Genomic DNA, 13,961 nt, shown 5'->3' with positions numbered 1-13,961 from the left:
GTGATAGGTTTAAGAGTTTGTCCTCATTTCTTAAAGGCTAGTGTGGCAGAGTTTAGTTTTTGGCAGGGAGGGAGGTGTTCACTTATGCAAAGGGATAAGAATAATGATCAAGAATTGAGCCAAGAGCCCTGCGTGGTAGGAGCCTACCCCTTTCTCGCCATGGTGTGTCTGGGTGGGGTGGCCGTGGACTCTGGGGCCCGGGAAGCACCCATCCTGCCAGGAGGTCAGGACTCGGGCTGCACCTGAGCCTCAGTGGCGGGGACACAACTCGGCCTCCATGGCCACACGCTGGCCGCAGTTACACACTCACCTGCTTTTAAATACTTCTGTACATTTTCATAAAACCAGCCAGTGTGGTGGTGCACACCTGTAATATCAGTACTTGGAAGGCTGAGTCAGGAGGATTGTAGGTTCAAGGCCAGCCTTAGCAACTTAGGGAGAGCCTGTTCAAATAAAAATTAAAAAGAGGTGGGGGTAGCTCAGAGGCACGGCTGGGTTCAGTCCCCAGTAACACATACACATACATCCACACCATGAAATTTACATGTAGTGAATACATAGGTCTTAACGTACAGGTTTTGATGCCTGAATATGCTTTGGTTTGGCATCCCCGTTTATCTCACCACCCATGAGGACCACTGCCCAGATTTCCACCACAGTAAGTTGGTTTTGCTTATTAGAATCCCCATGTTTTTCAGACTCCATTATTACCCACAGGACGATTTAGGGTTTTTAACTAATTTGCTTATCTTTATTTTTTATGTGGCTTGTATTGAAAGTGGCATACATTCCGACGGTGCTTGGTGCCCTCACCCCATAGATGGTTTGTCTTTATTCATGCGTTTGAGCTTTAAAAGTTCATCGCAAGATTAGTAATCCAACTGAAAGAAAACAACTTCCAGCAACCATGTTAGATTTATCTTTGTTTCTTAAAGCTATGATTTCGAAATTGTTCCATTCCCTTCTAGGGAACTGTGTATGATCAAGATAAGAGTACTCCTGGGATCTGAGAGGAGCCGTGGCCGGTGCCAGGAGCCTCGGGCCCGGTGGTGCGGGTCACTTATAAGGCCGGCCCCTCAGAGCCTGCACTTTGCACTGTGACCCTGGTCGTTGTAGGAATGGCCCCTAGGAGCTTGGATGTTACCCTGGTGTTGGGCCACCTTTTTCCGGGGAGAAAAAGAAAGGATGTGGGTTTTGAGGTCAGAGCCACGGGGCATCCAGTCCGCCCGCTCTCCAGGCACTCACCCCGCTTTCCTGTGGACCCGCTGCCCCTGTGTGGACAGGATCTCTCAGAAGGCTGTGACGAAGAATGAGGAGGTCGTCAGCTAGAAGCTGCCTGTCCTGTCGCAGCCCACCCTCCTCTTCTTAAATGGGAAACTTTAATAGACACGTTTTCCTGCCTTTGGCTGAGAATAGATATGTTATCCGTATTAACAGTGGGGGCGCTGACCGCAGGTCTCTGCTACAAGTTATCTTCTCCCCTTTTATGTCATTCAACTTCCTGGAATCTTATCGTCAGCGTGGTGCCCAGCGGCCCGGCCTGCTGGGTGGACGAAAGCATCACTCTCCTGCATCTTGCTCCATAGATGCAGGGCCACGAATGTCCTCTTGAGATGAACAGCAGGTACAGGTGGGTGGAAGGGATCGCAAGCCAGTAACATCAGTCTTGCTTATCAGTTGGAGAAACAGCCCATCCTTGACTCTAAAATCCATGAATAAAAGCCCAACAACCCCAAACAACAACTAAGATGGTCAAAAACGGCACAGGCAGCCGCACGCTTGTGATCCCCGCGCTTGGGAGGCAGAGACAGGAGGATCGCGCAGGTTCGAAGCCAGCCACGTGTGCTGGCTTAGGAGACCCTGTTTCCAAATTTTAAAAAAATGTAAAAATAGGTCTGGGAGTGTAGCCCGGAGGTAGAAGGGCTTCCAGGAACCCCAGTACCACCAAAAAAAAAAAAAAAAAAAAAAAAAAAAACCAAACGGCACAGGCACCCAGAGGCAATGCAGAGGAAACTCGTATACCAATAAAAGCCAAAAGAATGCACATCCCTTCTAGTAATCAGGAAAATGCAAATTAAAACAGCAATAAAGCCAGTCATGGTGGTACGCACTTGTAATCCTAGTACTTGGGAGGCTGAGACAGGAGGATCTCAGGTTCACAGCCAGCCTCAGCTACTTAGTGAGGCCCTGTTACCCTAAAAAATAAAAAAAATAGGGCTGGAAGTGTAGCTCAGAGGTAGAATTCCCCTGGGTTCCATCCCCAATACTGTAAAAAGCAAAAACCAGGTATTTATTTGTTGATTGTTTGTGGTGCTGTGGACTGAGCCCAGGGACATTCTACCTTTGAGCTCCACTCCAAGCCCTATTTATCTGTTTATTTATTTATTTTGAAATGGAGTCACACTAAGTTCTGGAAGGCCTCACTCTAAGAAGCTGAGGTTGGCCACAAACCTGCGATCCTCCTGTCTCAGCCTCCCAAGTACTGGGATTATAGGTATGTAACACTACACCAGGCTGAGAGGGTTTATTACCTGTTAGGATAGTCCCCTACTGCAAAAAAAAAAAAAAAAAAATAGCCCCCTATCATAGGGGTCAGTGAGGATGTAAGGTGAATGGGATCTTAAGCCTCACTATTAAAAGTACAAGAGTCTGAGATCCCTTTGGAGACTTGACTATACATAGAAGTTGCCTGTGTGTAAGCACAAGGCAGCCTAACCAGAGAGGCTCACTAAAGAGTGCAAAACATCGCAACTAACACCAACAGCCATTACTTGCGGATGTCTCTCCCCCTCTTCCAGAATCCTCTCAGGTTGTGTCAGCTCCATAGCTACTGGTTTATTAAGATCATTGACTTCTTACTGCCACACAGACCCCAGGTCTTCTAATCCTGAGTGAGGGTCATAGAAAACCCAAGTGGACAGATGGTTGTTTGAATGTAAGTTTTCCAGTGACTGCACCACCCCCGATAAATCTGACCTCCTCTGACAGTTCTCCCATTATTCTCCACGGAACGTCTCTCCAGCATCGAGTGCGTTCAGAACAGTACACGGCGTTGATGACTGTCAGGTGTGCGTCATGTCCTTAGGAAATCCAATTGCAGTTTGATAGGTAGGGAAGATGAGGTTAAACAGACGCCTCGTTGTCAGCCGGATGGCACCGAGAATCCCAGCGGGGCCTTGGAAGGCCTTTGGAGGCTCGTGTTGGTAGAGAGGGAGGCAGTGCTCAGGGGAACACTGAACATAGGACTCCAGGTATAGTCATCACTCGAGGGCCACACAAGCAGTTCTAGTTCGAGGCAGGTGTTCAAGGTGAGGCAGAAATCTGACTCTTATCCAGTAGCTGGATGGAACCATTAACATGCAGAAGTTTCCGTGAAGGTCAGTCTGGCTTACGGGTCAGCGAGGGACTGAAGGTGGTATAGCAGGGTGGTCAAACACCAGGGCCCACAGATGGCGAGCCTCCACATGGGCACGGAACTGAAAGGAGGAATGTGAGAATAATGATTTACTGTGATGTATTAGTTTCTTCTTGCTGCTGGAAACGTGTAAAGAATGCTTTATCTCGTCGCTTTGAAAGGTCAGAGTCCAAAATAGTCCTCGCTGGCTGAAGGCAAGTGTGCAGGGCCGGGTCCCCTGTGGGGCCCGGGGAAGCCCCTGCGCCCTTCTGTTCCTGTGTCTGAGGGCACCGGCTTCCCTCTGCCACAGCCGCCAGCTGCAGAGCCCACTGCCAAGCATCTCCCCATCTCGACGGTGCCGTCCTCGGGCCTTGTGATTAGGCCACAGAGATGACCCAGGTGATCTCCACCTCCAGATCCTTAGGGACACCTGTGCCTGCCCTTTGCCATTTAGGGTGACCTGTTTAGAGGTGCCGGGCATTGTCCTAGGATGTTCCGGGGACACCAGTATTTGGCTACCACATGGAATACTGCCATAATTTGAAGTGTGCCTATGGTTTGGAAGAGAGTACTGTTATGAATCCCCTTCCTTCCAGTTGGTTCATCTGTGAAATGGGGAGGGAGATTCCCTTCCACACCCAGCACTCTCTGGCCAGAATGTCAACGCTGTGGGGACAGGTGCTTTTCCTGTCATGTCAACCCTGCATCCACTGCTTGGAACAGAGATTGCCGCGTCACAGGCGCTCCGTGGTCACTTGCCGCGTCACAGGCGCTCCATGGTCACAAGCTGCAGAGTAGAGGAGTGAGCCGAGGACAGGAGCGCCCACAGGCAGAGTTCTCTGCTGGCTCCCGAAGGTCCCACGTGCAGGTTTTCTGGGGAAGGGTGACCCTGGGTGCAGGTTAGACCTCATTGTTGAGTGGAGGTGCCCTGAGATGCGTGCTTTGTCTCCCTGCTAGGCACCCAGGGGCGGGGTGTGCGTGTGTGGAGGTTGCCGTGTGTGCTGTGTACCTTGTGGCTGGGCCGCTGGGCTGGAGAGGGGCTGCTCATTGTCAGGGGTCCCGGCCTGCGCGGCTCTGGAGGACATCGCAGCCACTCCCGCTGTGGAGAATGGCTGACATCTGTGCTCAGCCAGGGCAGCGTGTGGACCTGCATGGCTGGTGGCCTCCCAGTGAGGGGCTGATGACTTCCTGATAGACCCGTGTAGGACTCTGCCTCTCACGGTTGAGGTTGGACAACATTGCATTAGAAGCTGCATTTGAAAATAGACATTTCCTAATGTGTGGTTAGCAGTTACTCAAAAAAATAAATAAGAACTTACTTATTTAAAGGAACAACTGAAAGACCTCATATCAACACAAGGACAGCAGAGGGTGCTGGGCCTGCTCAGGGTCTTGAATTCAGAGAGTTGAACTGCCCTTTGGCTTTTAACTGTCTCCGGGGCCTTAAACAAACACCATACCTTTTCTTCTATTTTTAATCTGATGTTTTTATCAACACTGATTTTTAAATGCCATTCGTCTTGGGATGGAGAAATATATACCTATTAGACAAATTATTTTGATTAAACAATCTCTTAAGAAAATGTGCCTATTTTTAATGTAAAACTCATATTTAATTAGTCATCCATTAAAGAAATGAACCTCTAATATCTAAGCTGATAAAATTAATGATGGAGAAATAATTGCTTACCAGAAAGAATGAAAAATTAATTACTGGGAGTCCTCATTCCATAAAGTGACCTAGCAGTACATATCCTTGTTCTGTGTTGGAAGGAAAAGTCTAAATGGAGCCCGCCCCCCATACCCGAGGCTCTGAGTCTGTGGGTCCAACCAACTGCAGATCAAAAGTATTTGAAGTGAAATCGTGTCTGTACAGAACACACACTGATGTTTTTCTTGTCCTTATTTCTAAACAACACAGAATAGCAACTATTGGCATGACATTTACTGTTAGTTAGGGTTGTGTGTGTGTGTGTGTGTGTGTGTGTGTGTGTGTTACTGGGAATGAAACCCAGGGGCATTCTACTTCTGAGCTACACCCTCATCCCTATTTTTTATTCTTTATTTTGAATTAGGGTCCTACTGAGTTGCAAAGGGCCTCACTGAGTAGCTGAGGCTGTCTATGAATCTTGATCCTCATTTCTCAGTCTCCTGAATGCTGGGATTATAAGTATGAGCCGCTATACCCAGCTAGTCAGGTATTTTAATATCTAGAGATGATTTAAAGTATATAAGAGGGTGTACATAAGATATTTACAAAAATTGACATTTTGTATAAGAAACTTGAACATCCTTAGAGTTTGGTATCTGTGGGGGTCTGGAGCCACCTCCCTGTGGGTACCAAGGGACAACGACATAGGAAATAAATGGTGTCCAGGAGGGTTTTTTTTTGTTTGTTTTTTGTTTTTTTCAGGTCTGGGGATGGAACCCAGAGGCATTCAACCTCCTAGCTACAGCCCCTGACCTACTTTTTATTCTTTATTTTGAAACAGGGTCTCTCTGAGTTGCAGAGGGCCTCACTTAGTAGCTGAGGCTGTCTGCGAACCGCAATCCTCCAGTCTCAACCTCCCGAATGCTGGGATTACAAGCGTGTGCCACCACGCCCGGCTGTCCAGGAGGTTTTGAAGGTAGAATTTGAAGCTGGTGAGCTAGACTTCTTAAGACTTAATGCACACAGAAGAGTGTCTTCCACTCTGAAAACAGAAGATAAAATTTCACCCAAAGCACTTTTAAAAATATACAAATGAGCTCAAGAAGTGAAAACCCTAAGTACCAGAAACCAACTGGCGGGGGGGGGGGGGGGACAAGGTAAGAAAAATTACCGGCCAGAAGCCAAATGGCTTCTGGGCACAAGGGCCATGGGTGAGCCATGCCGTCTGTCTCCTCCTGCGGGTGGGGCCAGCAGCAACTGGGAGACTAGACCCTGACAACCCAGCAGGATGCCGCCTTGCAGCCCTGCCTCCCGCCACAGGCAACAGGAGAGCTGGCCTCCTCCGAGCAGCAGGGAGAGAAGCAGAGGCACCAGAGACCTGTGCCAGTGCCGCACCGCGGATGCAGACCCCACCCAGGCCAGCACAGACATGGGCTGCCGCCCGCTGTGGGCTCAGCTCACTCAGGGACCCAAGACCCCAGGGACCCCGCTTGGGGCGACCTTACAGCCCAAACTATGGTCGCACAGCCGGAGATCAGGCACTAGTGATTCGAGGAAGGAGAAGGAGAAAGAATGGACATCTTTGGGAAAAGAATCCCATGAAAAATTCTAGTATTGAAAGACACAGTAACTGAGCCTCACATGAGCAAGTAAGAACCGTGGATGGTGGCAGACCTACCGTGTGGCTTCAGGAGCAGGACTCCCTTACCAGGAAGAAAACCTCTCAGTTGGAAATAATGCTTGTCCTATAAATACTGCCGAGTGTGAGACAAGACCTGCACTTTTAAAGGAAGTTGAGGCTGGGATGCAGGTTTGGGGGGAGTCTGGGCTGCTGTGTGCCTGCTGGAAGAGTCTAGCCTCTAGTGCTGGTGTGGTGGGTGCAGGATGCTGGGGATCCTGTGGGAGCCACGTGTCTGGAGCTGCTTTCTTAGAGACGGATGCTTTCTGAGGCACCTCTGCTTCCGCTCCAGCCCGGTCTATGGTTTCTCCATCACCATCCGGGTTCCCAGCTCATAGAACTTGGCAGAGTAGGGTGTCTGTGGGCTACAGACTGCAGTGGGATTTGTTATCTAGCTGACCAGCTGGATCGATGTTTCTAGTTTTGATTTCAGAAAACCCACTGCCTAGCTGGGCGTGGTGGTGTATGCTTGTAATCCCAGTACTCAGGAGGCTGAGCCAGGAAGATCGCAGGTTCATGGCCAGCCTCAGCTACTTAGTGAAGACCTCTGCAACTTAGACCCTGTTTCAAAATAAAAAATAAAATATGGCTGGGGATATAGCTTGGAGGTGAATCCCTCTGGGTTCCATCTCCATTACCACAGAGAGTGGGGGGAGGGAAGGAAGGAAGGAAGGAAGGAAGGAAGGAAGAAAACTCACCGTATGGCTGACTTTGTTGTTTTTAAGACTTTGAAAGAAGCTGTCACTTCCCTATCTACTTGTGGTATCACGATGGTCTAAAGCTGTGATGTCATTTTATTTTGGTCATTTATATAGCTTTTTGTGAGCTTTTGAGTGAACACATCACCATTTCTTTCCGTTTTTGTGGTACTAGGGCTTGAACCCCATTCCACCCCTGAGCTACACCCCCAGATCTTTTTTTTTAAACGGTCTGGTCACCCCAGGTTACTGAAAGTCTCTCCATGCTGCTGAGGCTGGCTTTGAACCTCCATCCTCCTGTCTCAGCCTCCCAAATACTGGGATCATAGGCGTGTGCCACCCACCCAGCTCTCGCCACTCTGATACACAGCGGCCACTCCAGCATTTGTTGGGCGGATGGATGAATGAACTGAGGAACACTTAGCGAGGTCACACAGACCACGGGTTCCATATGGTACCACACAGAAAATAAAAAGACAGGCGACCAAGTGAGACCTCTGTGTGCAGGAGCCCAGTGGCCCCGAAGTGGACCTCTGAGTGAGCGAGCCTAGCTCAGCCGCACACGCTGGACCTTGGGCAGAGCCTGGGCCTGTGCCGGCTGTTGTCAAGGGCTTACGCAGGTGCACACACAGGAGAGCCATTGGGACAGGTACTCTGGAGAGGTCCAGAGTAAATGTGGAGCCCTGCTTTTTAAAACTCACATCCTTCATAAAAGAGGGGGCAGAGGTGTTGAGAAGATCGCATCAGACAAGGAGGTTTCTCCTCCCCCACCTGCCATCCGGAAGGGACGCTCCATCATTGTGCTAACGTTGGGGTGGGGACGCGCTGAGAAATCAGGATGAGCCTTCTGCAGAAACCAAGCACTGCTTATTCCTAAGTGCGCCTCTCGGGGTAAGACTTCATTCTGCTGACACTAAAGTGGGAATGAACTTTAATCTGATGCAGAGGAGGCAGAAGTAGGTTCACAGTCTCTTATAAGACTAAGGGCATCACCCAACTGAAGCTGGAACCTAACCGGTAAGCAAAGTGTACTTCCAAGAAGAAAAACGAGGGAATCTTCAAAGCTGTGCTAAACTTCCTGTGGACCGTAAGAAGGATCCACAGCTCTGCTAAGCCCTGTAAGGCCTGCTTTATCTTTCAGAGGCCTTCTGATCTATTCCAAGTAAAGCTCAGCCTGTTAATTCCTGTTTGATTTTTCAATAACTTCTTTCCCCCAAAATAAGCCTGCTTGAAGGTCAAATAATTTTCCAGGGTGGACGTTTCAGAAGGAGTTGGACTGCGTCCCTGTGTTAAGGATTCTTTGAGCCCTGATGGCTCTCCTGCGTCCCTTCTGTGATTTGCCACTGGGTCCTGCTTCCATTTTAGTAAAGGAGCTTTTAGTCCTTTTTGAAGTATTTAAAACATTCATTTTACTATATATTTTATTTGAATTGTCTATTCAAAGACTATGGAAAATGTTCACTTAAAATGTGATTACCAATGATTTCATTTAAAATGCAGGTGAAATCATAGAGCCCAACGTAGTTCAGCCCTCAAGAAGTTAGAAACATGAAGGTTGCTGACACTGGCCTCGAACCTGTGATCCTCCTGTCTCTGCCTTTCCAGTACTGACATTACAGGAATGCTCCACCTATCTGGCTTAATTATATTTTTATTCATCAGAATAATGTGATTGCTATTAAGTATCTTTGAGGTTCTAGCTTCTGACAGAAACTATGCTGAGATAGGTTTCATGGGTTTGTGGCCAGCCCCCGCTACTTGTTGAGCCCCCCAAGACTTGGTGGGACCCTGTTTCAAAGTAAAGAATAAAAAATGGGGCTAGGGATGTAGCTCAGAGGTAGAATGCTTCTGGGTTCAATCCCTGGTATCTCACACACACACACACACACACACACACACACACACACACACACACACAGATATAGAGAATCAAATATGAATATGAGAGCCCTGTCCTCAGGGTTTTTAAGTAAGAAGATTGACTCTTCTCGTTAAGAATATCATAGTCTGCATAAAGGGTAAAGACCTTAGAACTAGCTGATGATTGACAGAAGAGCCAAGATGAATTCTTGTTTAGAAAGAGAAGGCCTTGGTTCTGCTTTCCACCGCTCACTGAGTTTGTAGCCTGTGAAAATTCACTTACATGCTCGGAGCTTTCAAAATGGAGATGATCATATCTTTTCCACTGTCTCCATGTCTGAAGGCACGTAATAAACTATAACGCCACCGTAAAACAAAACAGAGAGTAGAAGCACGAATGCCCCAGTCAGGGAAGAGAGCGTGGCTGACTATTCAGAACTCCTTCCCGCCCAGGCGGGCCCTGTCTTGTGGCTCCCCGTGAGCCTGTCGCAGGCCGAGCACGTGGCCTTCGGGAATCCCTGCCGGCGGTGCCAGTCAACAAAAGAACGTGTCGCTTTTCTGTCTTCTCCCAGGTGGTCGGTGTGGCCCAGGCCATCAACAAGAAATCGGGAAACGGCGGGACATTCACAGAGAAAGATGAAAAGGTAGCAGGCACCAGAGTGGAGGGTGCTTCTCTTTGCTGTTTGTAGACCAGCCACCAGAGGGAGCCCCTGAGGTCCTTGGGCATGAAAAGCAGGATAATTAAAATCCATCTGGAGTGTTCAAAATGCACCTTTGGCTGAGTGCCAGTCGCTCTGCCATGCCCGCCCAGGGGGACACACAGGGCGTTTACCTCTCCTTTGTCTTAGTCACTGCTACAGAAAGGCTCGACCTGGAGGGGAACCCTGACAGCAGGCTCAACCTTAGCCTGCCAGGTGGGCTGGAAGGAAACTGCTTGCTGGGGAAGTGGTCTCCCAGTGTTTGATACGCTTTGCGTGCAGCCAGTGGGGCGCCTGGCTGTGAATTCCAGCTGGATGATGTGGGTTCAGCTTCAGAAGGAGGGACAGCCTCTGTGATTCCCGTCCCCCTCATCCAGGTGGAGGAATGCGGCCCACACACCTGCTGACCTGCTCTTCTTAGACCTGCTTAGACCCCCACTCTGCCTGCGGGCTCACCGCTGCTCCTGCGGATGTGCTGTAGACCCCAGTGCAGGGCGCCCTCTGCCGGCAGCCCTTTGCTCTAATGTTGCTCCTCTGACGTCCGTAGGAGCATTTGGATTTGAAGACACTCAGACAAGTCGTTGTCTCTTGTCCCACGCGGTGGGCTGCAGCGGCACGCATGCTGGCCACGTGTCTTAGCCACTTCACAGTATAGTAAGCACCTTCCAGAATCAGAGTGGCGCACAGCCAGCGTTCCGCCCCTAGTGACACCTGGCACCTGAGAGTAATTGCTGGGAAAGTGTCGTTCTTAGACAGGCCTTTTATTCCACCGCTATGTGTGTATGTGCTAAGGTAAACCCTCCTGAGTCAATTTGCAGTTTTTAGGCCCTATCACATCTTGGCAAAACACACCCATAACTGGATAAAGCATGCCACCTAACAGATTGTTTTAATCAACAATTAACATCACTGACAGCACATCACTCTAGCGTGGTACAATAAAAATACTATATGTTAAAAAGAATGCACTTAAACCCAGACTTACAACTTTCTCTAATAATTTACCTTGTTGTACTGGTATTCGGTTAACTAATCTGGTGCAGTATCAAAGTTATCTACATCGTCTCAGCGGAGGTCCAGGCATGGACCAACCTCGTGTGCATGAAGAGGAGCCAGCCTTCCCCTCCCCTCTCCGTCCTTACTGATGATATCTGATGCTACAGAAGGACAGCACATTCACACTGGCCGGCTGTGCGGCGTGGCTGACCCTGGTCTCCCATCAGCCCCAGCTTTGCGCAGAGCAGAATCCCCACGTTGACTCTTAACGCTGTTCCATCCGTCACTAGTTCGGGGCCTTCTGTCTCGGGCACTGGTGCTGGACCGTTTGCTGGACCTCTTGATGGACACTTCTGGTCCGTTTGTTGTCTGCCCTGTTTTCTAGGACTTTGCCGCTTACCTGGCTTTCTGTGGTATTGTACTTCATAATGCTCAGCTCTATGAGACGTCCCTGCTGGAGAACAAGAGAAATCAAGTAAGTCTGGGGATTCGGGGAGACTAGAGGTATCCTTTTTTTAAAGAATAAACTGTAGGCCTCGAGCCAAGTGGTGGGTGCACAGGGTCAGGAGTTCAGATAGCGCGGGCAGCTTTTAGGTACGCCAGCACTCCTCTACCACCCTGAACTCTGCACCATCCTGGCTGGAGGCGAGGATTGGCCGGCGCTGTCCTAACTGAGCTTCGTCCCTGCGCCCTGGGATCACGGGTCACTGGCGGTGCGTTCCGATGCTTGTCGACCGTGGACGCCACTCTGAGCTGCACTTTATAAGAACGCGCCTTGGCCCCCTGCCCTCCCCTCCGTCCTTCCCAGTGGCCTCTCCTCGCTGCCCTGCTCTCCCAGCTGAGGTCCTTTTTATTACCCACACTGATCGTTGACACATCACCCCACAGCCACGCCGATCATTTCTGAAGTGAGGTCCAAGTTGCCATGTGTAATGGAACATTCGCAGTGTGCGTGTTGTTGGCACCTCTGTTCTGTGACTTGATTTTCCAGATGCGTTTAAGTCCTGCCTTTTCCCCTGAAGCTACTGGGTCTCCTGTGTTCTTATCCCCTTCTGTTAGGCATCCTGTTGAGCTGAGGCCCCAGCCTTCCCCCGTCCCTCTACACAGGCGTCCTGGACTCCCCTTAGAGGGAGCCACGTTGTCTGGACCCAGGGCTGCTCCTGGTTCAGTTTACCCGCTGTGCTGTCGCTGTACATTGTCATTAAATGCTCGGGAAATGGTACTGGGGAGGTCAGGTGCCAGATCCTCGCATGGGGAAATCTGTTATACCATAAAGATTGTCTATTATACCATAAAGGCAGTCTCTCAGAATTCAGAGCCAGAGCTTTGTCTCTCACCTGTTTGTTGTTGAGTCCTGGCTCTTTGTAAACCAACGTATCATCTATTATGCATAAATAGGTGACATAGGCATCTCATGTCCTGTCTCTGCCCGGCACGGCCTTCTCGTCTTCTGGTTCTTCTCTGTAGATTCTGTGCTGCCATAGGCCTGATCAGTACCCTCATATTCTGCTTTCTCTCAGTTCACTTCTTCCTCCTGAACCCCCTTCCCTGTCCACCTGGCCGACACCTTCCAGACACCCTGAAGGGAGTGTTGCCTCCAGCTGAACTTCGTGGAGGAGAGGCCCTTCTGCCCCCTCGCCTCACAAATGCTCTGCGAGATTAGAAGGAACATTTTGGCCGTCAGAGAAAAAAGATATTGCCAGAAGAGACACAGAGAAACTCTTAAAACTTTGTTTACTTTGGACAACGTTGACCATAAAATGCGATACTGATAAATGTTGATCAGAGAAGTTTGGGGGCAATGATAACAGTGTATCAGGTGCCAGGTCTGCTCTGAGACTTGATAAATATCAGAGCATTTAACCTATGATCCTATCACTAACCGTATCCCCACTTTTATGAAAGTTGCCCTAGATGCCCACTTGGGAAGGGAATTTAGGACCCAAACCTGGTCTCTCTGACCACTGGACTAACCATGTTCACAGTGAGTAAGGAATATCAGAGTGTCCTTAGGAGCTGAAGGAGGCTGAGTGCAGGACACAGAGTCGGCATGGCTCATGGACCGCTGGTTCCACCTGTCGCCCATGAACCTGGCCCCTGTGTCCCCGCAGGTGCTGCTGGACCTGGCCAGCCTGATCCTCGAGGAGCAGCAGTCCCTGGACGTGATCCTGAGGAAGATCGCCGCCACGATCATCTCCTTCCTGCAGGTGCAGGTGTGCACCATCTTCATCGCAGACGAAGACGGCTCCGTGAGTATTCTAGCAGAAGGGGAAGCTCACCTCCAGGGCGCGCTGCTTCCAGAACCGTGAGGGAACCGCCCCCAACCCTCTCTCAAAGCCAACATCTGTGCACATTTATGTGAAACTGAGAACAGGAGCCATCCTGCTGAAGAGAGGTGGGGAGGCAGAGGTGCCTCCAACCCTGCCGCCAGCTACCGGCGGTGATGGTAAAATACATTACGCCTCATACCAAGTTTACAGCCAGGAGCAAGTACCCTGGCTGCTGTAACGGTAGACCCACACTCCAAATGGGTTGGCAATAAAAAAAAAAAACATTATTTCTACCACAAATTGTTAGAAACCAGAAGGCACAGCCCAGTTGAGATTGTTGCTAAAGGCGCTTATGAGTCCTGCACCCTTCACCAGCCGTGGAGAGCCAGGGCTCCCACTGGCAGCTTTCAGTCCCTGGGTCTGCACCATAGAGAGACGCCCCCCGGTGGGGGGCGGGGCGCAGGGCGGGGGGCGCTCCCCCAGCACTCACCCCACATGCAGCTGTGCACCTGCAGCTCATCCTTGGAACCAGGTCCCTAGACCCATGAGCCCGTGCTTCTGGACACGACTTGTCAACACAGTTGTCTCTTGCCTTTAGTCTGAGACTGGGCTGCTCATGGCTGGATTGCTAGGAAAAAGGTGGCATCTCCAGGTGTCTAGGTCAGTAATAACCCATGCGTGAGACAGGAGCCGATGGGTTGAGAAGCCGGGCGTGG

At 50.0% G+C, this 13,961-nt stretch overlaps 1 protein-coding gene across 1 annotated transcript in view; it reads left to right on the top strand.

Moving 5' to 3' along the window:
- The window catches only part of PDE5A (phosphodiesterase 5A), a gene marked incomplete at its 3' end in the record, with an annotated part of 89,986 nt that overhangs the window by 31,055 nt on the left and 44,970 nt on the right, over positions 1–13,961 (top strand). The window contains exons 4-6 of the mRNA XM_080697819.1: positions 9,854–9,925; positions 11,361–11,450; positions 13,087–13,224. Coding sequence (XP_080553945.1) covers positions 9,854–9,925; positions 11,361–11,450; positions 13,087–13,224 — 300 coding nt within the window. The remainder of the gene's footprint in view (positions 1–9,853; positions 9,926–11,360; positions 11,451–13,086; positions 13,225–13,961) is intronic.

This window comes from Muscardinus avellanarius (assembly GCF_963383645.1).
Source record: "Muscardinus avellanarius genome assembly, chromosome: 6".
NCBI lineage: Eukaryota > Metazoa > Chordata > Mammalia > Rodentia > Gliridae > Muscardinus > Muscardinus avellanarius.
The sequence above is the reverse complement of the archived record's forward strand: the minus strand, read 5'-3'. Positions and strand labels throughout refer to the sequence as shown.